General features: G+C 57.1%; 1 protein-coding gene across 2 annotated transcripts in view; it reads right to left on the minus strand.

Annotated features, from left to right (window-relative positions):
• HDAC7 (histone deacetylase 7) overlaps window positions 1–21,313 on the minus strand; it is a 36,155-nt gene extending 14,842 nt beyond the window's left edge. Inside the window, exons 1-8 of one of the 2 annotated variants that reach the window (XM_012753199.3) lie at window positions 21,176–21,313; window positions 5,529–5,579; window positions 2,187–2,374; window positions 1,964–2,054; window positions 1,556–1,667; window positions 920–1,035; window positions 585–710; window positions 123–214 (exon numbers count right to left, since the gene is read on the minus strand). In XM_012753199.3, coding sequence (XP_012608653.1) covers window positions 123–214; window positions 585–710; window positions 920–1,035; window positions 1,556–1,667; window positions 1,964–2,054; window positions 2,187–2,374; window positions 5,529–5,579; window positions 21,176–21,194 — 795 coding nt within the window. In that variant the 5' untranslated portion in view covers window positions 21,195–21,313. The remainder of the gene's footprint in view (window positions 1–122; window positions 215–584; window positions 711–919; window positions 1,036–1,555; window positions 1,668–1,963; window positions 2,055–2,186; window positions 2,375–5,528; window positions 5,580–21,175) is intronic. The other variant, XM_012753117.3, reaches the window with a different exon arrangement.
• Window positions 21,314–25,679: the final 4,366 nt, after the last annotated feature.

Consider the following 25,679-nt stretch of genomic DNA (forward strand, 5'->3'; position numbering starts at 1 on the left):
CCCCCAGAGGCTCTGCTGCGGGCTGCCCAGACCCTGCAGCCCCAGCCCAGGTCGGCTGTCTGCTGGAAGAAGGCTGAGCCTCAGAACTGCCCCAGGAGAGCCCAGTCCTGGCAAGGCCTTACCTCCGAGCCCAGGACAGGGTTAGGGCCATGCTCGCTGTCATTGGGGGAGCTGCACCCTGACACGGGTGTGCTGCTACTACTGGGGGAGGAGTCTGGGGTGGGAGAAAGGAGGTGCATCAGAGGCCGTAGTGGGCAAGAGGGTACCCAGAAGCGGCCTCTTCCCTGATGGGCAGCCTCTGCTTCCTGCCTTCTTCCCATAAGAGCAGAGCGAAGGCAGGCCACGCCTAGCCTACAGCACCTGGGGACTAGTTTTTCATCTGCCCTTTCCTGGGCAGATGTCAGCTGAGCCAACATCTAGGCAGGGTAGGAGTCAGCACCTCCCCCAACCCCCTCCGGCAACATGCCCTGTAGGACACGCCCTGTATGACCACACAGCAGCCCTGAGGAGGGGACCCCCATCTGGATGGGACCTGACCCAAAGGGGCAAGACCTGCCAGGATCGAGGCTGGCAGCCGCCCTCACCTCCGAGGGTTTCCGCAGGCCGCCGCCGGAGGCTGGGTGGCGCGCTCTCCTTCCTGAGCAGCGGATTCTTTCTGCGCTCCAGGGACTTCTTGGGCTTGTAGCGCAGTTTCAGGTTGGGCTCAGAGACTGCAGAGAGCACCAGCATTACTCAGGCCCCCACGCCACCCTTTGGTGCCTCCCCCCCAGTCACCTCTGGGTGAAGGCAAGAGAAGGCAGGGCCAGAGAGAAGACCATAGCCCACGGACCGGGGCCCCCACCCTCTGCACTGCTGACCTGCATCTGAGGCCCTTCCCCCTTCACTTCCCGGCAGGGTCCCACTCGTGTGCCCAGCTCACCTGTCTTGCGCAGGGGGAAGTGCTCTGGGGGGTCACTGGGCAGGCTGGGCACAGGAGGCAGAAAGCTGCTGAGCATGGAGCAGGCGGCTCCTTCTGTCTCCAAGGGCTCGAGAGTTCTGTGGAGGGAGCGCCCAGGCACTTCAGAGGGGCGGTTGCTGCACAGGCACCTTCCTGAGCATGGCACCTGGGCCTGGGACCTGCTAGGAAGGCAGCGGCGGGCAGGGCCAGCAGCACAGGGCCGGCAGGAATGGGGACTGTCTCCAGGGGGCAGCAGTGGGCCACCCATCCTGCTCTGATCTAGGCAGAGAAGCCAGGTCTCAGTGCCTGGGGGATGGGCCCAGTGGAGACTGTCTGTCTCCTGGGGCAAGAACCTGCTCTAGAACTGGCACATTTTTGTGCTTAGGGGAAGAAACAAAGAGAGAAGGGACTCCTGTGTAAGAGAAGAAAGCCAGCAGGACGTGTGTGGGGGCCTCAGGTGGGGTAGGGAGAGATCATGGAAAGAGAGAAGAGGGCAGCGATGAGCGGAGAGAGATAGGGGCACATTATGGGTCAGGCGAAGGCACCTGGGGAGGAAGAGGCAAGTATGCATGTGGGGCACGGTGGGACAGGAGGGAGCAGGTGGGGAGAGGGAGTTACCTGTAGGGGATGCTGGGGCTATTGGGGTGGCCTGTTCTCTCTAGGGCTGCCTGCTGCTTCTTCAGAATCACCTCCGCCAGCTTCTGCTTGACTACACTGCTGGCTACGGCACCTGCAGGGGGGAGTCATGTATGGGCTGGGAGTGGGTGGATGGGCAGCCTCCTGGGTTCACTGTCTGCCCATTGCCTTGTCCACACCCCCAGTGTGATGCACCCTAGGGACTCTTCAGGCAAGAGACAAGCGGAGGTCCCACCCCTCCCTGGAGGCTGCAGACCCCCCTCGCCCAGGCTGAGTCAGGCAAGCAGAGGGAGAGCAAGTGGCTGGTGGCCCAGCTGCTGTGCCCCTCGCCGCTCCCAGGCCCACACAGGCGGCCATGGGCTCCCAGGCTGGGGCAGCACCCATCCTTACTTCGTTTGCTTTTGTCCTTGTTGAGAAGCTGCCGCAGCTCTTGATCCTGCTGCCCGCCCTGCAACTCGGTCATTGGTGTGTCCATGGAAAGCTGTGGGCAGGGCCAGCAGCCCAGGAAGGGGCAAGGCGTTGAGGACTGAGGCTGGGGTCTATGGAGGCTGGAGGGAGGGAGGCTGTGGGCCACACCCAAGGTCAGCCCGTGTTCGGGGAGCTCTGTCTTTACCCTCATGGGCTCTGACGAGTGATGCTGCTGCAGGCCTGCCAGGAAGAGGTGACGGTGCAGCCGCTGGGGACGCTGCAGGGCCAGCAGTGTGGGCTCTGGTGGGGGCTCCACCGTGGGCCGCTGGCCTACCCGCAGGTCCATGGGCTGGGGCTGAGGGCCTGGCGTGTCTGCACGGGGTTTGGGGCAGCCTGGGGACAGGGAGAGAAGGCAGGGTCAGCAGGAAAGTCCGCCTGCAGGTGCACGGCTGCAGCCCACTCGGCCTCCTTCGGGCTCATTGAACAACGGCAGCACACCCTCAGGGGCCTTGTCCTCACTTAATCCATGCCGTGGTCCTGCAAGGTGAGTATTATCAACTCTGTCTTACCCATGAGAAAGGAGGTCATACCATCTGTACACAGTTACGCTCTGTCGCTGGGGGTGTCTGACTTGGGCTTCTGACTCCAGGCATGGGGCTTTTCCACAAAATGTTCCTCCCCCGGCATGGGGTCGAGGGCTACGGGGATTTAGTGCTGGACTGCAGGCCCCACAGTGGTATATTCTGGGCCCTGCCCTCTCCTTCCCTTTGCCCACCCCCAACCTCTGAATAAGAGGCTTTGCTCAGCTGCCCGATAATGAGCTGGGCTCAAAGGAAGCGATCAGGCAGGCAAACAGGCCCACGCTGTTCCTCCTCCAACCCCAAGGGGCCTGGCAGGCCCTCACCACCCTCCCATGCTCTAGCCCTGGTCATCCAATAAAGAAGTGATGCCTCAAGCCTACAGCAGTCCTGGCCAGCCACCTGGGCCTGCAGAGCCTTGTGCCCAGGGCAGGTTCCTCAGCTGCCTGGGCCCACGTGCCCCCGGAACCGCTCCTGGGTGCCTCCATGGCAGCTCTGGGCCTGGCCCAGGGAAGATGGCAAGCTTGGTTGCCTCTTCTCAAGTCCTCTGCACCCACTCCAGAAGCACCCAGTCTGTGGGTGCAGGGGCTATTTATAACTGGTCGTCAAACCAGGGTCTGTGCCAGCACAGTGGCTGGGCCGAGCAGCCAGGGAGGCCGAGACACTTGGAGGTGGAGCTGCTGCAGGGAGACTGCCCTGAAGAAGGGGAGGCAGGCAGGGAGCAGGCCCCCCCAGAGCAGTTCCAATGCCAGGCATCTCCCAACAGACAGCCACAGCTGTTCTCTGGGCCTGGGCTAAGGAGGGCTGAAAAGGCCTGGTGGCAAAGCGCCAATCAGGGAGTTAGGAATCACAGCCCCCAGGCCCATCCCAAGCCCTCCTAATCCCGATGTTTGCATCTGTAGCACGTGTGCACAATCATCTGCAGACCCTGTCACCTCATCACCCCCACCCATCCTGGGTGGTAGTTATTACTATTCTGTTATCCCAAATGAGGAAACTGAGGTTCGGAGGCGAATGGACTCATCCAGTCTCCCATCTAGGGACAACTAGCATGGGTTCTGGTCCCACCGAGGCCAGTGCTCTGTTTTTCCACCAGCTTTCACGAAGTCACCAGCCCTCGAGAAGGCTTCTCACTGGGCAAAGGAAGAGAGGCTTGCAGCATGTTGTCCCTAAAGGACACACACTAGCATTCTCTGTGGGATGGACATGACATTGGAGCTGCCCCACCCATATCAAGAGCCCTGAAGGGATGGCTGTGCACCCATATGTGGCCTGCAGCAGATGCGTGGCTTCGATGCCCCCACCCCTGTTCACGTGGCCACCTAAGGAATCCCGATTCTTATTCTGGTTGAGTCTGGGCCTCCAGTGCTAACACACTCCTGCCCCGGGAAAGGTCTTAGTCCTCCCATGTTCTGGTCTCCTGGCTTCCTGGCGTGACTCCCTGATGATGGTGCAAGAGGAGCTTAGGGGAACCCAAGGTGGGCCACCTGGACCCCAGACCAGTGGCTTCAGCCACATAGACTATGAGCAGCCCCTAGCAGTGGCCCCATCCCTCGCTCTCAGCACAGCCACTGCCTCCAGAGCAGAAGAGAACACAGGAGGGGCTCTGCCTAGGACCCTAGAAAATACTTTTCAGGGTGCTTTAGCATTTGGGGGGCTACACAATCTGATCCTAACTTGGCTTCTCTCAACTTGCTCTCCTCCATCTGCACAAGACCCTCCACCTTGGCCATCAGCTTCCACCCTGTCACAGCCTGTGTATCTCCCATCCTCTGAGCGTTTCCTCCCAATGTCTCCTGCCTGTGCTGTCCTCGTCCCTATATTCTACTCTTCCAAATCCTACCCTTTGCTTAAAGCCCAGCTGGAGTCCTCCCTCTTCCCCGGACCCAGTGCAGTGCCCAGGGTCCTCCCTCTTCTGCACAGCAACCGTGCTGGCTGTTGCACGTCGGGAGAAGCACATGGTGGGCAGGCACCATGTCTGTGTTACACTCCATAGAGCAGGGACTTGGATCCATCCAGTGCTCATTATCCCCCGCACCTACAATAGTACCTAGCACGTGATCGGCACTCAGTCAACATGAAATCAATGAATAAATCCCTGCATCTTCCATAAAACGCCTAGAAAGCGATCCTGGCACAGAGATGGGGTTCACTGATTCTTGAATATTCATCAGGTGTCCTCTCACTTGGCACTAAGCACATACTGCATTCTACTAGTTTTTTCTTTTATGTGTGTGTCCTGTCTCCCCAACTGCTTGTTAGCGTTTGGACAGCCAGGAGGATACCTGGGCTCCCCTGCCCCCTGCCATATGGAGGGGCACCAGGCTGTCTGTCCTGCACTCTGTAGGCCTCTGTGGACACTGGCTGAAGGGAAGGAAGGGCAGGCCTCGCCCAGTCCAGACCTAGCCCTGTGGGCAGGTCCTAAACCAACATGGCCACAGAAGTCCACCCCTCCCCCAGCGCAGCCTCACAGTAGAGGAGGCTCGGCCCAGGCCGGCAAGGGAGAGGCAAGGATGGTGACAGAGCCATCTCACCGGGGCAGCCCTTTAGCTCCCACCTCCCAGTCCTGCATGGGCTGCTACGCCTACCAAATGGGTTGACAAACAAGAACACACCTCGCCTGGTGCCTGACATGGGGCAGGGGTCTGAGTATAAATATTAGCTTCCTTTTTTCCTTCCTGTTTCACTACACCCAGCAAGGACAAGAAGAGCATCCTGTCTTTCCTTTTCCTGTTGTGCTTCCTGGCACGGGGCCCAGCCCCCATCCAAAGCTGTCTATCTTATCCCACTCCTCAGCCCTTCCTCCTGGCACCCCAACTTTGCCCCTCGCCTGGCACCCCCACCTGCCTACTCTCTAGCCGGTCAGCCAGCCACCCTGCCTCTGCAACCCCTCAGCTTCCTGCCTTCCTGGGGCCCCTCCATCCCTCACCTTCCACTCCCCACCAGGCTCCCTCGGGCCTGACTCTTACCTGTGCCAGGGGGGCTGGGACAGCGGGCACCCGGACTCACCTGGGTCCCATCTGCAGAGAGAAGAGAGATGGAGTGAAGGGGCTGCAGGGAAGGGGAAAGGGGGGAGAGAGGGCCAAGTCAGGCCAGTCCCTGCCGTTCCAGCTAAGCACACCCAAACCTGGGCCTCCACCAGAAGCTGACCAAAAAGAGAAAGACCCCACTCCACCCCCTCTACAAATGCCCATGCCAGCTGACAGGGGTTCCTGCTCCCCCTTTCCCCTGCACCCACTGAGTGACCTGAGCTCAGGCCATGCATGGCAAGAACCTAAGGAGGCCCCAGCTCACCCAACAGTGCCCTCAGCCCTCCCTGGTGTGGTCAGATACAATCTTCCCTGGGCAGCCAAACCAGGCTCCCATAGCCTGAAGGGAAAGAGGGCTGGGAGGAGAGGTGGGGCCAGGGGTGGGAGAGCCGGCTGGGGAGGCCGGCAGGGAGATGGGCACAGGCTCAGAAAGGGGCGCAGGCTCAGAAAGGGGCGCAGGCTTGGGGATGGGCCTGGGTCATGGCTTGGAGGCAAAGTCAGACCTGGGGGGAGCTGTGGAGTGGAGTGGTCTGGAATGTATAGCCCGAGGACCCCACATGGGGACCTATTTCCTGCTACTGCCCCAGCCTGTGTCCTCAGCCTCTATGCCCCCGAGAAGAGACCCACTCAGCCTCTTTCCTGGATAACCTGAGATGGAAATCTTTCCCTTTGGAAACAGCTACCTCTCCCAGGCTCCTAAGCCCTGCTCTGGTCCTCCTATGTCATTCAGAACCCACGAAGCCCTATCATAGGGCCAGAGCTGGGCAGCAGCAGAAAGACCCCAGGGAGCCCCGAGGCTGGCTGGGGCAGGACAAGACAGAGGCAAGTCCTGAGGCCGCCTGTCCATGAGGGACACCTTTCCCTCCTGCCATCCCAACTAGTGCCAAGGGGATAGGAGGCCACCTGGGGGCACTGAGTGAAGACCTATGCCGGCCAGCCTTGGGGCAGAAGGGAGACTTTCTGCAGAACGACGGTGGGTGCTACTCTTTGGGTCTGTGTCTTAGGGGCAGCCACAGTTCCTCCTCCAGAAGCTGAGAAAGAAGAACTCCTTGCAGTCCAGTGCTGCTGCGGGAGGGGGCTCTAGGCACAGGGAGACTCCCACCGACAGCCCCAAACACCGGTGCCCGTGCTTCAGTGACAATGTAGAGTCAGGACACACTGCTCCACCTATTCAAATGCTGCCCATCCTTGGAGGTCCGGCCCAACATCTAGTGAAGCTCACCCTGACCTCTCTCCTCCCTTCCCATAGCACTGACCCTGTGTCCCCGCCTCGATGCTCCATCAGTCATGATCTCTGCGGTGCTCCTTGTAAGCCATGCCCACCCGCACCTCACACCTTGCTGGGCACGCGCAGGCTCTGTCACTGGTGACTTAAACACAGTGGCTCTCTCCCGGCCACCTGCCTGACACACAGCATGAATTGCTTCTCAAGGTTTGAGAGCCTCCCAGGCCGACTCCCTCCTCAGGGCAGGGCAACCCCTAACCCTGGGCCTTCTTAGGACCTCCTCTTTCTTCTGCAGGACCTGGTCCCCCAAGAGAAGTTTCCAGACTGGGCTTCAGGGAGCACTCCCAGAGACCGTGTCAGGCTTAGGGTCCCCTGCCTCCTGGGAATTCTCTCCCACCTCCCCTGTGGCCCCCACCTGAGGGCTTGTCTGCAGCATTCGGCTTGGGAGCAGAACCAGGCTCCCGCGTCTTGCTCCCCCAGTAACCACAGATTCCGAACACCGTGCACTCTCTGGATAGGAGAAAAATTAATGGCCCTGAACTCCGTGGTGTTTGTTACCAGACCCAAAAGGGATGTTTTGTGGTGATGATCTATAATATAAACTCTGTTCAGAAAAGCCGCATGTGTGCGTGCATGTGTGCGTGTGGGCTGCCAACAGGGGCTGCTTCCAAAAGCAATTCTTGGGGAAAGTCTGCTTCTCCCCTGATTCCTGGCAATGGCTCTGTGCTGAGGGCCATTGAGTTCAAAAGAGCCCGGAGCAACAGCGATAAGACCTGGGAACAGCTTTCTTTGTGTCCCAGAGAGAGGAAAGTTAGCTAATGGCCCCCAGCCGGTAGCTGCACTGAAGTCACAACATGAATGTCCCGCATTCCTGTTCTGGCTTGAATTCGGGGACCCCTCTTCTCATCAGCCCCTCACTGCCTCTCAGAGAGGGCTATTACAATTAATATGGGGTCAGACTGAAATGATGCGAGGAGTAAGGGGACTTGAGAGGTGGGCCCAGGGCTGGACCCTTCTCCACGCGGCTCTCTGCCAGGGTGGGGAACTCTCCTTTTTGGAATCCTCACTTCTACCTTCCTTGGAGGCAAGTACAGTTAGACTTAAGAAGCACTTTACTTGGTGCTAAGGCATCTAGGCCTACCGAGTCACCTTCCTAAATCAGAGCACCTGATCTCACCCAGAACCAAGGAGCCTCAAAATTCTGCTCCAATGGGCCCACCCCAGCCCTCAGCAACCTCCAGAGTAGACACAAACACCACAATTCTACCCTTGAACACGTGGGACAAGCTGGCTTCCCCACTGCTCCTACCTAATTGCTTCGGGTCCCAGCCTTGGTCTTATCTGCCCAGCAGGTGTGACTTTGCCCCCCACATCTACACAACCCAGCCAGAAACCTGAGCCTCCCAGACCACCTGCTCTCCCAGCGGCTTCAGGCCCTTTATCGGGGGAGAGGGCTTCCCTAGGAGCACTGCCACCCAGAAGCCCCTCCCAATGCCTCCCGGGTCTTTGTTGAGGCTGTTCCCACCTCCAGGGGCTCCTGAGACTAGCTGAGAAGGAAGTGGGAGACCCGGGCCTCAGCAGCCAGAGGAGAGCAGGAGTGGCAGGGGGCCACAGTCCTGGGCTCAGGGCTGACTCCCTTCACTCCCCAGCTTCCAGCCTTTGGCTCTCTTTCTCTGATACAGGCTGGACAAAGCTTGACCACACCTGAGGGCTGGCAGAGAGAACAAAAGCTAGGGATGAAATGGTTTCAGGAAGATCCAAGAATAAATAAACAGGAGAAAGAACATCCTGGTTGCCAGGCCTCCCCGACACAGAGCGAGGGCTGAGCATGGAGGCGAAGCTCTTCTCCCAGGCTTTACTGATCATTCAGGCCAAGGCCCTCACTTGGCAGAGGAGGAAAGAGCGAGGAGAAGGGCAAGGTCACAGCCACCGGCAGGCCAGTGGTCCAGCAAGGCCAGGCAGTGCAGCGGAAACCCAAAAGGTCAATCTCAAGCACAGGTACTGACAACCTCCATGGGAAGTCACCGATCCAGGGGTTGAAAAGACGAAAACACAGATGAAACTTGGTTTTCACTTTCAAGGAATTTAAAATACAGCCCACAGTCTTAAAAATTTTTGAAAAAATATACTACTTGCAGATACTAAAAAAAAAAAAAAAAGTTCAAAGAGCCCAAAAAAGTGTAAAACAAAAAGTTTCTCACTCATCTTAGACTCCCTAGAACTTCCCTAGAATCAGCCTTTTCTAACAGTTTCTCGTGACCCCCTTTCAGAAATTCTCGATACTGCCCATTGTCTTGGCACTGAACTGCTTCTTGCTCGGATTCATCTAGAACCCAGCAGGGGGCCGAGAGTGGGCTGGAAGCCCCTGCGACATGAAGCTGGCAGGCCCCTCACTGCGAGAGAAGCCAGGGTGTGAAGCACAGAGGACACCGGCTTTGAGATCAGATGGGCCTGGGTTTGAAGCCCAGCCCGCTCCGTGACTGGCAGGGACAGCCTGAAACACAATTCGACCTGGTCAAGCCTGGCTGCCCCTCCTGGAATCAGGAGATAAGAAGACCTGGTTGGAAGAGGCCACCTGAGGTTGGCAACGCTGTGTGTGAAGCAGCCAGCACCCGTGGGTGCTCCCTCAATGGTAGTGGCTACTGTTTGCCTCCTGCAGTTGGCCTGCAGTCTCCTTCTGGTGTCAGCATTTCTATGTCTGGTCCCAGCTCCCCTCCCCTTCCTCTGCCGTAGACCCCATTCTCCCAGATGCACAGCCCTGCCCCTTTTCCTAGCCCCAACCTCTCCCAACTGCAGTCCCTTCCCTTTCTCTCCCACCTGAACTTTTCTCTGTGCCAGGAGTTGTTCTCCTTGCGCCTTACATTTGCTAACTTGTCTAACCCTCACAACAAACCTATGAGGTGGTTACTGTCTGTATCCCCATTAGACAGATGAGTAGACTGAGGCCCAGCAATATGAAATAACTTGTCACACAATGCAGAGTGGCTGAGCTGGGACTCAAGCCCAGGCAGCTGGGCTCCAGGATCCACACTCTCAACCAATACACGCAACAGCCCCACCAGAGCATTTCCACTTGCCACTGGCCAGCTGGCACGGGACACATGCAGGAGCTAGGTGGGCACGGGGAAAGATCGAAAACTCACACAGCCCCGCAGAGACCCATGCCAGCAGCAACCCCCAGCCCTGTGCGGGCGAGAGGGCAGAAGCTGCCTGTTCCACCTTTGGGTGCCCGTGCAGACGATCCTGAATAAATCACTTAGAGCAGCTGCTGACATCGGAGACACCAGGCAGTGATTTGAGACTGGGTGCTGGAGACAGGGGGCTGGTAACATGTTGGCGGGGTCTTGGAGGAGCATCAGCTCAGGTTCTCTGCTCTGGGGTGCCCTGCCCTGTCCCTTCTCTAGGAGCTCCCCAGTGCCTCTAAGACTCTCTCACTGGCATCGCAAAGCAAGCTGCACCGTTTCTTTGCGCAGGCAGAGGGGCCGACCGCCCATCAGGGCAGGGGCTCAGCTGGCGGGTGAGCAACCCAGGATGCCTGCCTACCCAGACGAAGGCCTCCATCAGTCTGAGGCAAGGGGATTGAGCAGCTCTGCAGGCTCCGCAGCTGTGCGCCAGGCAGGAGGCTGGACATGAGGCTGCGGGCCGGCCCTCCTGCCTCCACAGCGAGCAGTGCCCCTGTCCCGCCACCTCTGGGCAGCTGGGGCCCGGGGGCAGCTATTTTTAGCTCTTGACACCTGGGTATTTTGCAGCCGCAGGATGTCCGGTTTGGAGTCTCTTTCTGGGAATCCCACACGCGGCTGTTGTAAACAGCCCCACACAGCGGTGGCCTGAGCTGAGAGCCAGCACACCCCCTTTGGCTGTTTGAGATGACTCAAACAGGAAGCACAAGTAACCATGGCAGCGGCAGCTCGAGCTCCTCGGGGTGGGAAAGTGTCCTCCCCGGTTCCTTGTCCCCCATCCCAGACCCCCTACTCCACCTCAGGGCATCTCTTCACGGATGGAGACCTGGCTGGACCCTGAGGCCAGGGGTGCTGGGCCATTCTGAGTCGCATGTGGCTGTCAGTGCCCAGGCCTGACATTCTCCAGAGAGCTTTGCTGTCCTCTGGCAAACAAAACCAGGGGTCCTCCCAGCCCTGCTCACCTCCCAGGGCCTCTTAGACCACTACTGGGCCTTCCCTGCATGCCTACTGTGAAGGGAAGGGCATAGCTACTTCCTGGGGATGGCAGGCCTGGAGAGCCTGCATCCACTTCCTGTCAGCCACAGCTCAGCCTGCCCCTGCACTGCCCTGCCCACTTCGGGAATTTCTGAACAGGCAGGCTCAGCTCGTCCAGACCGCCCTAGGAGTTCTCAGGTCCTGAAAGCCCTCAAAGACACAAGTGCCACACTCCCCCTCACTCCCGTGCTCCCATATCTCCAATCCCTGAGATAGGAAGTCCACCATGATGTCTAACCACCATCTTTCCTGTCATAAACAGAACATCCTAAGCAGGCAGGATCTATCTGTAATATGGGGCTCAGAGCTTAGGTTCCGTCACCTTCCGCCTTCACCTCTCCCCTCCTCCCACTCTTCTGGAGCCCCACTTAGATCGGCTGCTCCCTCTCTGCAGCCAGTCTGAGCCAGTCTTTCTCAAGGGTCAGCGCACCAGGAAGCACCCTCTCCACCCGGGCCGCAGCCTCTCAGTGCCGCTCCCTCTCCCCTCTCAGGTCTCACACGCATTCCCTTGCTCTCCTGCCACCCCCAGCTCCTGGGGCCGTGGCCAGACCCTGCCTCCCTGCATACCCCACTCCTGCCTGCCCGCCGGTTCTGCCAGGAGATGTGCCTTCCTCGGCTCCTCTTGCCTCTGCCACCCACAAGGCCCTCATCCCACTCCCAAGACTGCCAGGGAAATGTCTTAAGTTACAGTATCAACAACAAGTATATTATTCTGATTGTTAATTGATAATACCAATAGTGATCAACAACCATTGTGAATGCTCACCGTATGCTGATTACTGCGCTAAGCATTTTAATAGTACTACCTCGTGTAGTTCCCACCACAACCCTACAAGGTAGATACTATTATTATTTTCATTTTACAAAGGAGGAAACTGGCGCTGAGAGGTTAAGGAACTTGCCGAGGCCGCACAGATGGTAGTGGGGCAACTAGAGCTCCAGGACCTAAGCTCAGGATCAGTGCACTGGCATGAACAGCTAGTTCAGCCCACCTCCTAGCAGGAGGCAAGGCCACTGAGAGGAGGCAGGTCACAGTGTGGTCTTAGGGCGTGACTCCTAGTGTCTGCATGTTCCCACAAAGTGTGCTGTGCTCCACTCCAAAACATCAACAATAACAAAAATATGGGCTGGGTGCGGTGGCTCACATCTGTAATCTTAGAACTTTGGGAGGCTGAGGCAGGAGGATTGCTTGAGGCCAGGAGTCTGAGACCAACCTGAGCAACATAGCAAGACCCCATCTCTATAAAAAATTTTTAAAAATTAGCCAGGTATGGTGGCGCATGCCTGTAGTCCCAGCTACTCAGGAAGCTGAGGCAGGGGGATCGCTTGAGCCCAGGAGTTTGAGGTTGCAGTGAGCTATGACAATGCCACTACACTCTAGTCTGGGGAACAGAGAAAGATCCTGTCTCAAAAAACAAACAAACAAAAAACCCTCAGAGATAATAATCTCCACCTTGTGTCCTTCACATGTCTTTTGTCTCCAGGAGGCACTCCCGCCCCATCTTCACTCCCTTTTTCATCTTATATTTTCTCAGCTTTTTAAATGTACATATCACCATTTTATTGTATTTCTTGCAAGCTGCCTCCAGCAGGGTATCACTAAATAAGCAAACCTCCCAGGGCTGCTGTGGAGGATCAAACGCTGCATGAGCACTCTGGAAACTGTCAAGCCCTGTACAAAATGCGGGTTGCATAACCAGAGCAAGTCACCCTCTGCAGTGAATTCCCTTGGGAGGAGATGGCGCAAGTCCTCTGTCCCTCTGTCTGTCTGTCTGTCTCTCTCATTCTCTACCCCCGCCTGCCCCCGGCCTCGCACACAGGCAGGCCTTGGACAGGTGGAAAGGCTGGAGGCATCCACTGGTGCAGAAAGGAGAACGAACCTTCAGGGCAGCCTCCTGTGGACACAGCCAAGTGGCCACTGGCACCCCTGACCTGGTGCAGGGGAAGGTAGGGGCCGCTGAGGGGACCCTGGCCTGCACCATGGCCCAGGGCTGGGGGAGGGGAGGAAGTCACTAAGAACCAAGCAAATGGAGGCATCTCCGTGTGAATAGCAACAAGCTATGAATAGGGGAATCAACAGACATGCTACATTAATATTAATGACAGTAAATACCCAAGAGGTCCACCCCAATTGTGTCCTAGCATCCTCCTCCTTTTGCCTGTTATTTTGGAAGATGGCAGAAGTCTACTGGGCAGATTTTCCAGGTAACCTGTCTGCTTCTCGCAGTCTGGGCTGCCCTTGAGACTTGGTGGGCAGGGGTACTTCCCGCTCACAAATCCAGACAGGTGCTTATACAGCCTTCAGGGAACTCAGCAGACAGACACATGGTCCTGGACATCGATTTGGACAAACCAGCTGCAGGGACAATTTCTGGCCAACTGTGAATTTGATAAGATAAAAATTTACTGTAATGGAAGGTGGAGATCACAGACTGGAAAAACAGCATATGCAGTGTGGTCTCGTTTTGGTAAAAAGTACAGCATGTAAGGAAATGGAAAGGTGTGCGGAGGGCTCACAGCAGTGACCTCTGAGGAGTCTGTGGTGTTTTTGCTGGTCTGTATTGTGCGATTATCTACAAGGCACACGAACTGCCTCGGTGACAGTAACGCAGCAGATACACGCACACACACGCACACACACACAAAGATGGCACAGCCACAGGTAGCACAGTCAAGATGTGACTTCAGGTTCCTGTGAGAACTAGGCCATGGGCCTGTCACTGCCTCTGTGTATTCTTGGACCATAGATCTTCTGAGGCTCCGTGATACCTACAACCCAGTGTCTTCTGCCTCTGCTGAATCTCACCAAGGGCCCAGCACAGGGCCGGACACAAAGTCAGGACTTACTTAATGAATGCCTGTCAGCTGAATAATGATCATTTCCTGAAAGAAATGTCTCATGCCTCTTCCAGAGCCGCTGTGCTGGGAATACTCGCTGCTGACATCACGGACCTGCCCACCCCTCCTCTGCCTCATGTTCCTCTTAAGAGCTGCCAGGGAGGGGCTAAAATAAAGGTCACTCCAGCAGATGCTGGCGAGGTGCTCTACACCCCGTCCCAGACCCTCCCCAGCCTGGCATGGTCGCCCCTTCCCAGGGCCAGCTGGCTGCGAGGCCCTGGGGTCCCTCCTCACGCTGCCCCGCTGGGTAAGGCTGGGGAGGAGGAGTGAACGAGAGAAGCAGGGGTCCACCCTGTGACTTCTGGCTACAGACTCCTGCTGCTCCAGGCCCTTATGGGTGGAGGAATCTGGAACAGGGAATTTGGCCTGGTTTTTTCTGTGAACTGGGGCTGCGCCCAGTTTCTGTTCTTCATGTCTTCAACATTCCCTATCCCTGACCTTCAAAAATATGAACAATAACATTAATAATGATGATGAATATTCAGTGTACACTGACTTCATACCAGGCATGGAGGCAACTTTATTTATAATATCTCCTTTCGTCTTTATAGCAACTCCACGAGGTTGAACTGTAATTATTTTTATATTACAGGTGAGGAAACTGAGGCACAGAGAGCAATGCCCCCAGTGTCACACTTAGATGTCTGCAAGAGATGTCTGCAGGACCTTCTACCAAGGTCATCCCAATCCTCCCTCTGTGTCCTTACAGGAACGGCCTCCTGCCAGGCTTTGCAATGGGCAAAACAGGTCTCCAGTGATTAACATCTGTAGGGTGCCTTAAACACCAAGTGTTTACATACACAGATGAGAAAATCCCCACTTGAAACTAGGAAATCAAGTCTTGGAGCACTCAGCACCCTTGCACAAGGTCCCACGGCCATGTGGCTGGGACTCAAACCTGGGCCTCTGGCTTCAGAATGGCATATTTCTCCCCCTATGTCACACAACGCCCCTGGCCCACTCTCAAGATGGCCCTGATGGCCTGGAGGGGACAGTCACCAGCTCCTCCAGCTCTGGAGCTCAGCCCCTGGCCCGTGGGGGTGGGGGTGCTGCGCCAGCACCTCCCCAGTGTCTGTGCCGTGACTCACTCCTGGGACCCAGGGGAAGCACAGCCCTGCGCTGTGGGCAAACATTGCCCGCTGCCCGCCCCGCCTCAGCTCCCCGCCTCCACATTTGCTAACCGAAACAAGGCTGCTGCTATTTTTAACCCTCCCGCTCCCCCCTGCCTGGGGCTCCCCCCCTTCACCTCCCCCCCACCCCCTGCCCCAGCCGGGTGCCACCAGCCTGTCATTCTGAGAGCAGTTCTACAACCTGAACGCCTAGGAGGGTGCAGCGGATGCCCGGACGTGCAGGTTTGTAGGGCAAGCAAAACAAGACGGTTACGGCCCAGTCGCCGAATTCCCCCACCCAGGACTCTTTCCGAACCTGTCACTCCCAGCCTGCCCCACTAATCCCTGTCATCCTGGGGGGAGGGGGGTGGGGGAGGGAGGAATGGGACTTCTGGGCTGGTGGGGTCACCACAGGAAACAGTGGCTTGAACCAGACCCACCTGCCCCTCTGGTCTCAGTCTCACCCAGTTTGGGGAGCAGGAGAGGCTCCTTAGAACGGGCTCTGCAGGGAGGAAGCTGAACTAAAGGGGGATGGGGTTCCCCTCACTGTCCCCAGGGCATGAGGCTGCCTCTAAGGTCCAAGGCTCTGGCCACCAGGGTTTCCAATCCCTGCAGGCAACACAGGGGAAAAAGGAAGTGGTGTGGAGACAGGGTGGGGATGGTGAGTTTAGCCAGGGCCCTCAGCATTAGGAGAAGTCCCCTCCCCGTCCTGCTGTGGGGGCTGTGGAACTTAGGCAGGGAAGGCCTGGGAGCCTTGGGGAAGAGCACTGAGCGGCCGAAGAGCGGCCAGGGTGGGAGGACAGCCTGGGCAGTGCGCGGGGTGGGGGGGAAGCAGACCGGCCTCTCTTTTCTTTGAGGGCTCCTCTAACACGCTACAGAAAGGGCCTGGCCACACCTTCCTGCAGCCCAAAGCTCCCAGGGGAAACCTTCCTCCGAGAAGAGGCTGGAGGTGAGAGGATCTTTAGGCTGCTGGCCTAGAGCGGGGACTCTACACTCAAGTTGCTGATGTGAAAAGTGAACCTCCTGAGGGAAGGGCGAGAGGTGGGGCTGCAGGTGGACCAGAGGGAGCACGTCCTTCTAGCGGATGTAGAGCTGGTGGCTTGAACCAGACCACCAGCCCCTCTGGTCTCAGTAACACCCAGTTTGGGGGCAGATGCCAAGGGGGCAGGAGAGGCTCTGGAGAGCTCAGCCAAAGGGCCGCTTGGGCTCAGGTCTTCACACCTCTCTCCTGTCCTGTATCCTGCCAGCCAGCCTCAGTCCTCTCTTGAGCCCTGACCTCTCCCAGCCCTGGCTTTTCTTTCCGACTCTGCCCACCGTCCCAGGGTCTTCTCTAAGATGTGACCCCCTCTTGCCTCGGTGATTTCTGAGCCAAGTAAATAAACCCCAGTGTCCACAGAGGCAGGCAGGCAGGCTTGGCCCAGAAAGGAGGGAGCTGGCACAGCAGTTCCCTGGAGGGGCAGATGTGGAGGAAGGGAATGAGATAGAGGACGGTGAGGCAGGAGGGCCAGGAGCAGGGCAGTGCTCGAGAGCTCCTGGAGAGAGGCTGCCTCCTTCCCCCTGGATTCAGCCCCATGAAGGAACATGGCTGCTCCTCGTTCTTCTCTCCCCTCTGCCAACCTTTGAGGGCTGCTTGAGGAGTGGAGCTCCGTCCAGGCCCAGGCCCCACCTCCATCCCCCACCCCGATCCAGGTGGTTCCCAAGCATGGGGAGAGGAGAGAAGGCACCACTGTCACCTTCCAGTCTGGGGAGAGGAGAGAAGGCACCACTGTCACCTTCTTAGGCAGGCCTCTCTTGGCCACCCTATCTAAGGAAGTCCCACCTTGTTATTCTCTATTGCTGTACCACGTTCATTTCCTTCTGAGGGCTTATCACAGCGTGTAACTAGACAGAAAGACTCATTCCTTTACTTGCTTACTTGCTCTGTTTGTCTCCTCCACTAGAGTGGAAGTTCCCTGAGGTCAGAGGTTGTGCCTATGTGTTCACTGCCTCCCTGTAGCCAGCGCCTGGCACACCACAAGGCCCAGCAAGTATCCAATGAATGGATGAATTGCTGAATGACTGGCTCAGTAAATGGGGCTCCCTGGTTGCCAACATTGACCTTTAGGGTTGACGCTCAACAGTTCCAGGGTTTCCCCAAGGAAGAGGAAGCAGGAAGTAACAGGAACAGCAAGGTCAGGAAAGCTGGGACTCCAAGGGAAAGCTCAGCGCCAGCCAGAGGCAGCACCTGCATCAGGCCTGTCTGGTCCATGCCATGACGCAGGGTGTGTGTGCACACGTGCACACAGAGGGGCACGGTGAGCATGAGTCCCAGGCAGGTCTTAGAGGCCTGGAGTTCTGTCTTGATTCTTCCTTTTAATAGCCCTTTGACCTTGGACAAACTACATATCTCCTCCTCAAAAGAAAAAGTGAAGAGGTTGGCCCAGATCAGTGGTTCTCAAACACGGCTTTGCACCAGAATTACCTGAAGCACACGTCAGAATCCAGATTCCCAAGCCCCACTCCTGTAGATTCTGACTGAGTTGGTCTGGAATGGGGCCAGAGAATCTTTATTTTTAGACATTTTCCAGGTGACTCTGAAGCGAATGGTCCAGGAATTGGCATTTGAGGACCACAAATGAGATGGTGTTGTATAAGCTGACATCTAGACTTCTATTAAAAAGCCACTCCTACACAGGTATACATCGCCCCAAAACATGTCCATACATTCCATACGCCCCACACAGGGCCATAAATGACACAGGTGCACTCTATACAGATGATGCACGTCTGTGCTGTATGTGTGCATACTCAGACACCCAACACAGAGCCACCCCATGGATCACAAATTGCCAAGGAACCACCACGTCAACGCACACAGCCTGGGACGCACACACAAATTCCTACCACACACCCAGTGTGCTGCTCACACACACATCACATGCTGACCCACACTAAACAGACACTATCCTGAATTTATTTTGCCTCTGGGAACTGGTCCAGGACAAAGGAGCTATGCTCTGCTGATGAAAACATCCCGCTGCCTCTGCCACCCCCACCCCTACCCTTGCCCCAGGCAGCATGCTGTCCACTCCCCCTTGTAGGGGGAGGGCAGCTACAGGGGAGGCAGAGGCTGAGGCCAGCGACTCAAGTCCAGCAACCCCCTCTTGTCCCCTTCCCTCCAGGAAAAGCCAAAGGGCCTCCACCCAGCCCCCAAGTCAGTGCTCACCCAGGCCACTTGCCTAGATTCCCAGGCCCTGGTCCTCAGGAGCCAAAAGGGCTAGGGAGGTGGCTAGGCCTGGGGACTCCTCCTAATACTCAGGCCTCTAAGGAAAGGGCTGTCTGGGGGCACCTTCCTGCAGCCCTAAGGCCTGGGGCCCCAGGGAAGGTTACCACAGAAACGGGGGAAAATATTACAAGGAAACACAATACCCGGCAGGGTCACCTGCTGACCAGGCTTCCTGCTGTGTTGCCCACCCCCCATCTGCCCTCATAGCGTCCTCCAGCCTCAGCCTGGGCCTCCTCACCAAGGCTCTCCTTCCTGCCCAGGGTTGGGGGAAGCAGGCTTAAGAGAAACTCTGGCCTTCTGTGGTTCCAAACAACATCAGGGATGGCCCAGCGCTGAGCCCCCCACTCCTAATCCCTACCAACCCCCCCCCCAACAGGAAATCAAAGCTTCCTGCCCCAGAGGAAGTGCCCCATCTAGGGAACAAATCCAACACACACAAACGCACAGTCCAGTCCCTGGAGCCTCAGGAGGACAGATGCCCTCCCCCCAGCCCCAGGCCTCACTCTGGCCATGCTTCCAATAATACTCCACACCCCACTGAAGGCCCCAGCCCCCAGGCTGGCCAGGGAAGGCCATGGTGTGGGAGAAAGGCTGAGAGAATGGGTAGTGGCAGAGTCAGAAGTCCTGGTTCAGGCCCCACTCCACCTGCCATTCCCTGGCTGGGTGACCCTGGGCCTTGCATGATTAGCTCATCTTCTCTCAGTCCCCTGCCAACTTCAAAATTACCAGCTCTTAATGAAAAGCCAGAAGAAGAAGAGGAGGAGGTCGGGTTACACATGCTTCTGTCTTCCAAGTCCTTGGGCAAGCATGCCTACCGCTACAAGAAGGTCCCTGTCCCCATCCCCATCACACATGAGCTTCTTGCTTGCCCAAGGGTTTTATATCAGAACTGAGAAAGTTCCAACTCCCATGCCCAGAAGCCACCAAAGACTAAACGTGAGGTCCATTATCTCTAAGGGAAGTGGGGGGAATGTAATAGCACCCACACTGGACACTGATTCGTTTCTTTATAGTCAACCTCTCCTGCTCTGTGCTCTGGGAAGTGTGCTTGAAATTTTCTCCTCGTTTTATTGATGGGGAAACTGAGCTTGAGCATCAAAGTGAAGTGACCAGCTGAGATATGCAATTTTCTCTCTGTCCCTGGATCTCAGAAAAACACTTGGTGGCCAGAGACACCCACCCAATGGGCTTGAACTAAGGGACACAGAGGCCTCAGGAGAACACTGCCCCAGGACCACCAGGTGCAGGTACACAAAAGGCAGCTCTGAGCTTGATTCTGAGCCTAGTCCTGCTGGGCAATGAGGGACACCAGGAGACTAAATGCAGGGGACCAGTCCCAGTGGGTCCAGGACCTGAGTCCAGTCTGGGTTCACTGGGTATAACACAGTGGGACTGCTCTGTGCCTTAGTTTCCCTCAGAAGTGACTGTGGAGAAGAAGTAAATGACTAATAACTGAGGTAGGCAGAGGGAGCAGAGAACAGGGAGTGAGAATGAAATGCTACGCCGTCAGGGGCTGGAGAAGGGGCCTGACAGGTGTGAGAGGGTTGGTGTGAGGAAGGAAGAATGTCCAGCAACTTAAGCCACCTATGGAGTCCTTCTGGGGAGAAATGGGCCACCAAAGTGCCCCAATAGAGGGTGGGGATCTGAGTCACATTCTCCTTTCTTTTAGCCCAATGGCTGGACAGGGGTGTTGAGGAAGGTCCCCAAGGATCCAGGTGCAAGTCCAGGGGACAGGCTGGTGAGTCTAGATCCTGAGCTCCCAGCAGAGCTGCTAAGGACCAGTGCTCAATTCTCACCCTAGAAACTGGCAGGCAGAGGTGGGCCTCAAGCAGATGTTGATTAGGGGTGTAGGCTGGGAGGGTTAGGAGCCAGACAGCCAGTGTCCAGATGCAAGGGGAGGCTTTCGAGTGTGCAGGACAGCCAGCAGACACAGGAATGGGAATGGGGAGCAGTAATGGCTGGCCAGGTCAGACCCAATGAGCAGCCAGAGGGGAAGAAATGGGAGTGGGGGGCACGGGGTGGCCTGTAGGCCGGAGGGCTCTCTCCCAGCCCACAGGCATAGAAATTCTGCTCGTGGCAACCCAGCTGGGCTGCCTGGTTTGCCGCCTGCTCTCAGACTCCCCAACACCAACAGACCCATGCCTAGGGGGTGCACATCCTGTCCCCACCCCTCAGTGCACAGCCTGCGGTCCCCACCTTCCCGCGCCCCTGCCGGCAGTGCCCTCCACAGCTCACTTGGGCACAGGTGTCTCTTCACCCCATGGGTGAGCAAGGGTGGGTAGGCGATGCTCAGAGAAACCCTCCAGCCAGGGACCCTCCAGGGGGAACCGCTTTCACCCGCCCAAGGATCTGAGTAGGGCCCTGCTCAGCTCCACGGGATGGGGGCGCTGATGTCCAGCCCCACAAGCCCGGCCCCAACTCAGTGGGTGCTGCCCTTTGCCCTCGCACTCCCAAACCTTCCGCCCCAGAGCACCGCCCCCTCTCCGGGCCACGGCGGCCGTCCTCCGTCCGGGTCCCCCCGGCTTGTCCTCCCCGGGAATGGGGGTGATGGAACGTCGGGCCCGCGCAGCGGCGACCCGGGCCTCCAACTCCCTCCCTCGGGCCTGTCGCTGCTCCCGGGCGGGCGGATGTGGACGCCCCGCGGGAGGCCTGAGCCCTCCGGCCCCGGAACCAGCCCCGGCGGAGAGCCTGCCAGAGCCCCGCTGAGCCGGGCGGGGCGGGCGCGGTCGGGGGTGCACGCCGCCCTGGGCCGGGGCCGGCCAGAGCCCGAGCCGGAGCCGGAGCCCGAGCCCGAGCCCGAGCCCGAGCCCGAGCCTGTGCGGCGGCGCTGGGTGCCGCGCGCAGGGCGGGGCGGGGGGCGGCCGCCCAGTACTCACCAGCGCTGGGGCTGTGCATCCAGGGGCCGGGGCCCTCAGAGCGGGGGGCTCATGGCGGGGCGGGGGGCTGGGGCGCCGGCCTCACATCCCCCCAGTCGCCGGAGGCTGCAGAGCGACTGTGAGACGGCGAGAGGAAGGGAGGGGGCCGGGAGGGGGAGGGCCCTGGCAGCCCGGCCGGCCGGGTAGGATGACAATGGAAGGAAATGCTTTATCTGAGTCTGAGAGCGGGCCAAGGGGGAGGGGAGGGAGGGGGCAGGCGCTCGCGGCCCTGGGACACACCACCCCGGCAGACTGCACCGCGCGGCGCACAGGCGGGCCGCAGACAGCGCGCGGCCGGATCGCGGCGGGGCGCGGCGCACCGCCCGGGAGGGAGGCAGCGCCGAACCCGGAACGCCGACTCGGCCCGAGCCCCGGCCGCCGCGCGGCGCTCCGACCCGCGCACAATTCCCGGAAACCCAGATACCTGAGCGCACGCACCCTCGCACACACTACGTACACGAGCGAGCATCCATGTTTACACAGGGCCAGAATCCTGGACACACACACACACACACTGCGGCTTCGGGGAAGGACCCGTGCCCATACCTACATACACGTACAGCCCGCAAGCGGACAGCCACACACAGGGACAGTTGGACACGCGTGGAGTCCCGTGTCCCACGCAAGAAATCCCAGACGGACACCTCCCCAACACACACACACTCACACACACACTCACAAGCTCGACTTGCCTCAGGAAAGTTCCAGGATCTGATTTGAATCACTGCCCAGCCCTCCCCCACTGGCACCCCCCCATGCTTGCTGAGGGGAACAGAAGGGTCCAGCCTGTTCCTATTAAAAGAAAAGGGGGGTGGGGGTGGTGCGGATTTTGAAAGTTTTCTTTTTTTAAAGAAATTTCTCAAGGGATTTCCTTCCCTCCTCTCCTCTTCCTCTCTTCCTCCGATTCCTCTGCCTCCACATGCCCCCCTCCTTTCCCCCTCCCGGTCCCTATGAGTCAAACTTTAGCAATGTGCCCAGTGTCCCCCAGTGCATTACGGCGGATCACAGAAATGTTCCAGTCTGTGAGTCGGAATGCAGCCGCCTCCAGCCCTCCCTCAGCTAATAAACTCAGCTCAGGGCCGGCTTTCGCAGGGGCCCTCCCTGCCTCTCCCCCCAGCCACCCTTTTAGCTGGAGAGAAGGTCAGATTCAGGGGTCAGGGGCTGAAGACCTTGCCATTGTGTCTCCTGGCCTAGCCTATCAGCCTGTCCGCCTCCAGCAATCTGCTGGGTCAGAGGCAGCTGCTCCTGGGAAGGGAAGAGTCCGCAACGGAGGGACACTGGGCTCTCCCGCAGTGTGAGGCGCCAGCAGGGAGCAGCTTCCCTCTAACCCCATCCTACCTTCTGCAATCCTAGGAACTCCAGAAGTCTATAGAAGGAGAGGCAGACCCAGAGGAGAAGTCATGTCAGATTGGAACCAAGAGTCCACAGTTGCCTGGGACGGCTTGGCCATGCTGAGGTGAACCTCTGGCCTTAGACTTGTTCCCTCAGGCACAGCTCAGGGCTTCTAGCTGCTCCCGGTCACAGCCTTGTACTTTCCCACTCCCTCACCTGGGCTCACCATGTTCCCTCCAAAGTGAATGTCCTCCCCAGTCCCTTTCTTCTCCTCTTGAAAGCTTTCCAATCCTCAAGACCCACAGCCTATACCACCTTCTCCAGGAGCTTCCATGATTCCCACAGCCAGAGGGATTCTTCCCTTCCCCTAAAGGACCCCACCCCAGGACTGTGTTGCTCTTTCTCTGTACATTGACCTTCACCCACCTAGTTTGCTTGTTCCAACTCTCTTCCTTCTTCCCCAGTAGCATTCAAGAGTGGGTATCCCAACGCAGCTACTGCCATAGTCATGGGGGCATATCTTCTAGTGTCTTGCATAGAATTCAGACTCTCGCTGTGAGTTATTTGTTGAATTGGGACAGATGTTCATGACCTTCAAGGACCATCCTCCAGCTGCACACCCCCAATACATTCTTTCACCTCCTAACTACCTATGCTGACTCTGCAAGACACATGCTTTTCCACCCAGGTATGTCATCCCTAGCCCTCACTTCGAAATCAGATCACCCTCCTTCCAGAGCCCTCCTTGGCACCCACAGCCTCCAGAAAAACCACTTGATTACTGCAGACCCCCAGCCTCGCCCCTGCTATCTCCCTCCCCTAGCCCCACAGTGCCCCCACATGCACACCTCCTAGCTCTCCTGTGGCTGTTGCTGTGCTGAAGTCGGGCCCTTGTCTGCTCCTTTCTACCCTGTGCATCATGCATGCGTTTGTTTACAAGTCTTCTTTCTGTTTAACCTGATCACTAAGTTCTGAGTGATCTGAACAAAGAATGTCTCCCTGCCTGTCTGTCCCCACAGTTCCCAGCATGTGGCTTTCCACACACACCAGGACTCATTGTGTCCACAACATAGAAAGACAACATGTACAACCTGCACTGGGGAAGCTGGACTGCGTCCTTCCTTCCCCTGCCAGATATACTTACCACTCCACCAGCCCCCACCCGATAGCAAAGTCCTAAGCCACTTTCTAAGTCACATGTCCTCTGCCACAATAAGTTAGACAGTGTCTGGGAACCCTTAGAGACATGAGACAGAAAGATGCAGGCTACCTCTCTATCCTCTAGCCTGGTTACCATGGGAAGCTTTTTTTAAAAAGGCTCTTGAGTCCAGGCCTCTCACGGCCTGCTCAGCTGAACACCTAGCAGAAGAGACCAACCCCAAAGGACCTGCCTTGGCTTCTTGATTCTTCCCTGGAGTCTCTGGCCAGCACAAAGCCTGAGGGCACCCCCCTCTGCTTCCTTTTGGGGCTCTGGGCCTACTTGACCTTCTTTTTCTCCTTCTCCTGTTCTTTCCTTAGTTAGCTACTGTTTACCAACTATTTACCTTGTAGCAGTCCTTACTATCCCTTTGACAAACATTAGATCATTTTATTCTTAACAATAATCTTTGTTATTCTCACAAGTATGACCCGTAAAGCTTAACCCTGACCAAAGTTGCACAACTAGTAAGTTACAGGACCATTCATTCATTCAACAAATATTATTGGGTACCTACTTTGTGCCAGGATTTAAAGCTCCTGGCACAAAGATGCCTCAGGGCTCTGAGACTCCTGTCCCAGCCTTCTAGATACAGGGGCTGCAGCCACAATTCATCTCTGTACCTGCACTTATTCTCACACACTCCCCACAAAGTGAACCAGAAAGTACTGCTTCCCCAAGGCCTCAGTGAGATCTCAGTGGACAGCAATTGCACTGGCTTGGGTTGAGCCTTGTGTTCCAGTTTCTGGATCTGAGATCAAATGCCAATTCCTGGAGTTTGGGATTTTCAGATGAATAGAGGAGGTTAGGTCCCCAACTCCAAATAAAGGGTTTCATAGAACCAGATATAAGAAGTGCAAGGAAAGAAGAAAGGGAGGAAGGAAGGGAGGGAGGGAGGAAGGAAGGAAGGAAGGAAGGAAGGAAGGAAGGAAGGAAGGAAGGAAGGAAGGAAGGAAGGAAGGAAGGAAGGAAAATTCAGGATTTATTGAACAGCCCCTGCATAACATGTGCTGTTCAGGGTCCTTTCACTTACGTCTCATTATTATCCCCATTGTTTTAGTGAGCAAACTAAAGCTCAGAATGACAAAATGATTTGCCCAAGGCCACAGAGCCAGTAAGTGACTGAATCCCAAGTGCGTCTGATTCAGAGCCTGTACAATTTCTCCTCTCAGGCCAAAACACCGGAGAAGCTATTGCCAGGGTCTCCTGCTCCAGAGTAGCCTTGTTGCTTGAGGTCCTACTTGATCTATGCATGTCACTCCAGATGCCAAGTTTCCTGCCTCTCTGACACCAGCCATGTGGCCTCTCCTTGTTTCCCACCTTTCTCTGTTGCACCGCACAGACAGGATCAGAGGAACTGTGTAAGTACTTTGGGGAGGGTTGGGGAGAGTGGCTTTGGGGTATAGGCAGGCAGCCCCCGTCTAGGATTTCATGGTCTGAGACAAGAGGTGCCACATCCTTCTGGGCCAGAATGGACTGGATAAATCAAGAGGAGGCTGCCGCATGGCCACAAGTCCTGCCAGCTCAGGTTGGGAGGGGAGATGACCGTGGGGATGGGGGTAGGTAGAGAGTCCTTTACCCATCCCCCACCTCCCTACAGACTCAGCAGGTGATGTGGTTTCCCCTGTGGTCTGTTGCTCTAGACACCTGCAGTTCTGAGTATATGTGTATGTGACTATGTGCCAACAGTGTGGTGGGGGGACACAAGGAGAAAGCACTGGCACAGGATAGGGAGGGGCAGGAAGCCAAAGACAGGGTCTCCTCAACCCCAAGACAAAGAAGGTACAAAGAGTGCAATAGATGGCAAAGGTCACCCACTCAACTACTCCAGGTCCCCAGCCAGCAGCATGGAGAGTGAGCTGGAAGAGCAGCATTGTGGGTACCAGGACCCTGAGCTGAGACTCAGGGAATGTGAGTTCTAGGCCCAGTTCTGCC

Source organism: Microcebus murinus, chromosome 10 (assembly GCF_040939455.1).
Source record: "Microcebus murinus isolate Inina chromosome 10, M.murinus_Inina_mat1.0, whole genome shotgun sequence".
Taxonomy (NCBI): domain Eukaryota; kingdom Metazoa; phylum Chordata; class Mammalia; order Primates; family Cheirogaleidae; genus Microcebus; species Microcebus murinus.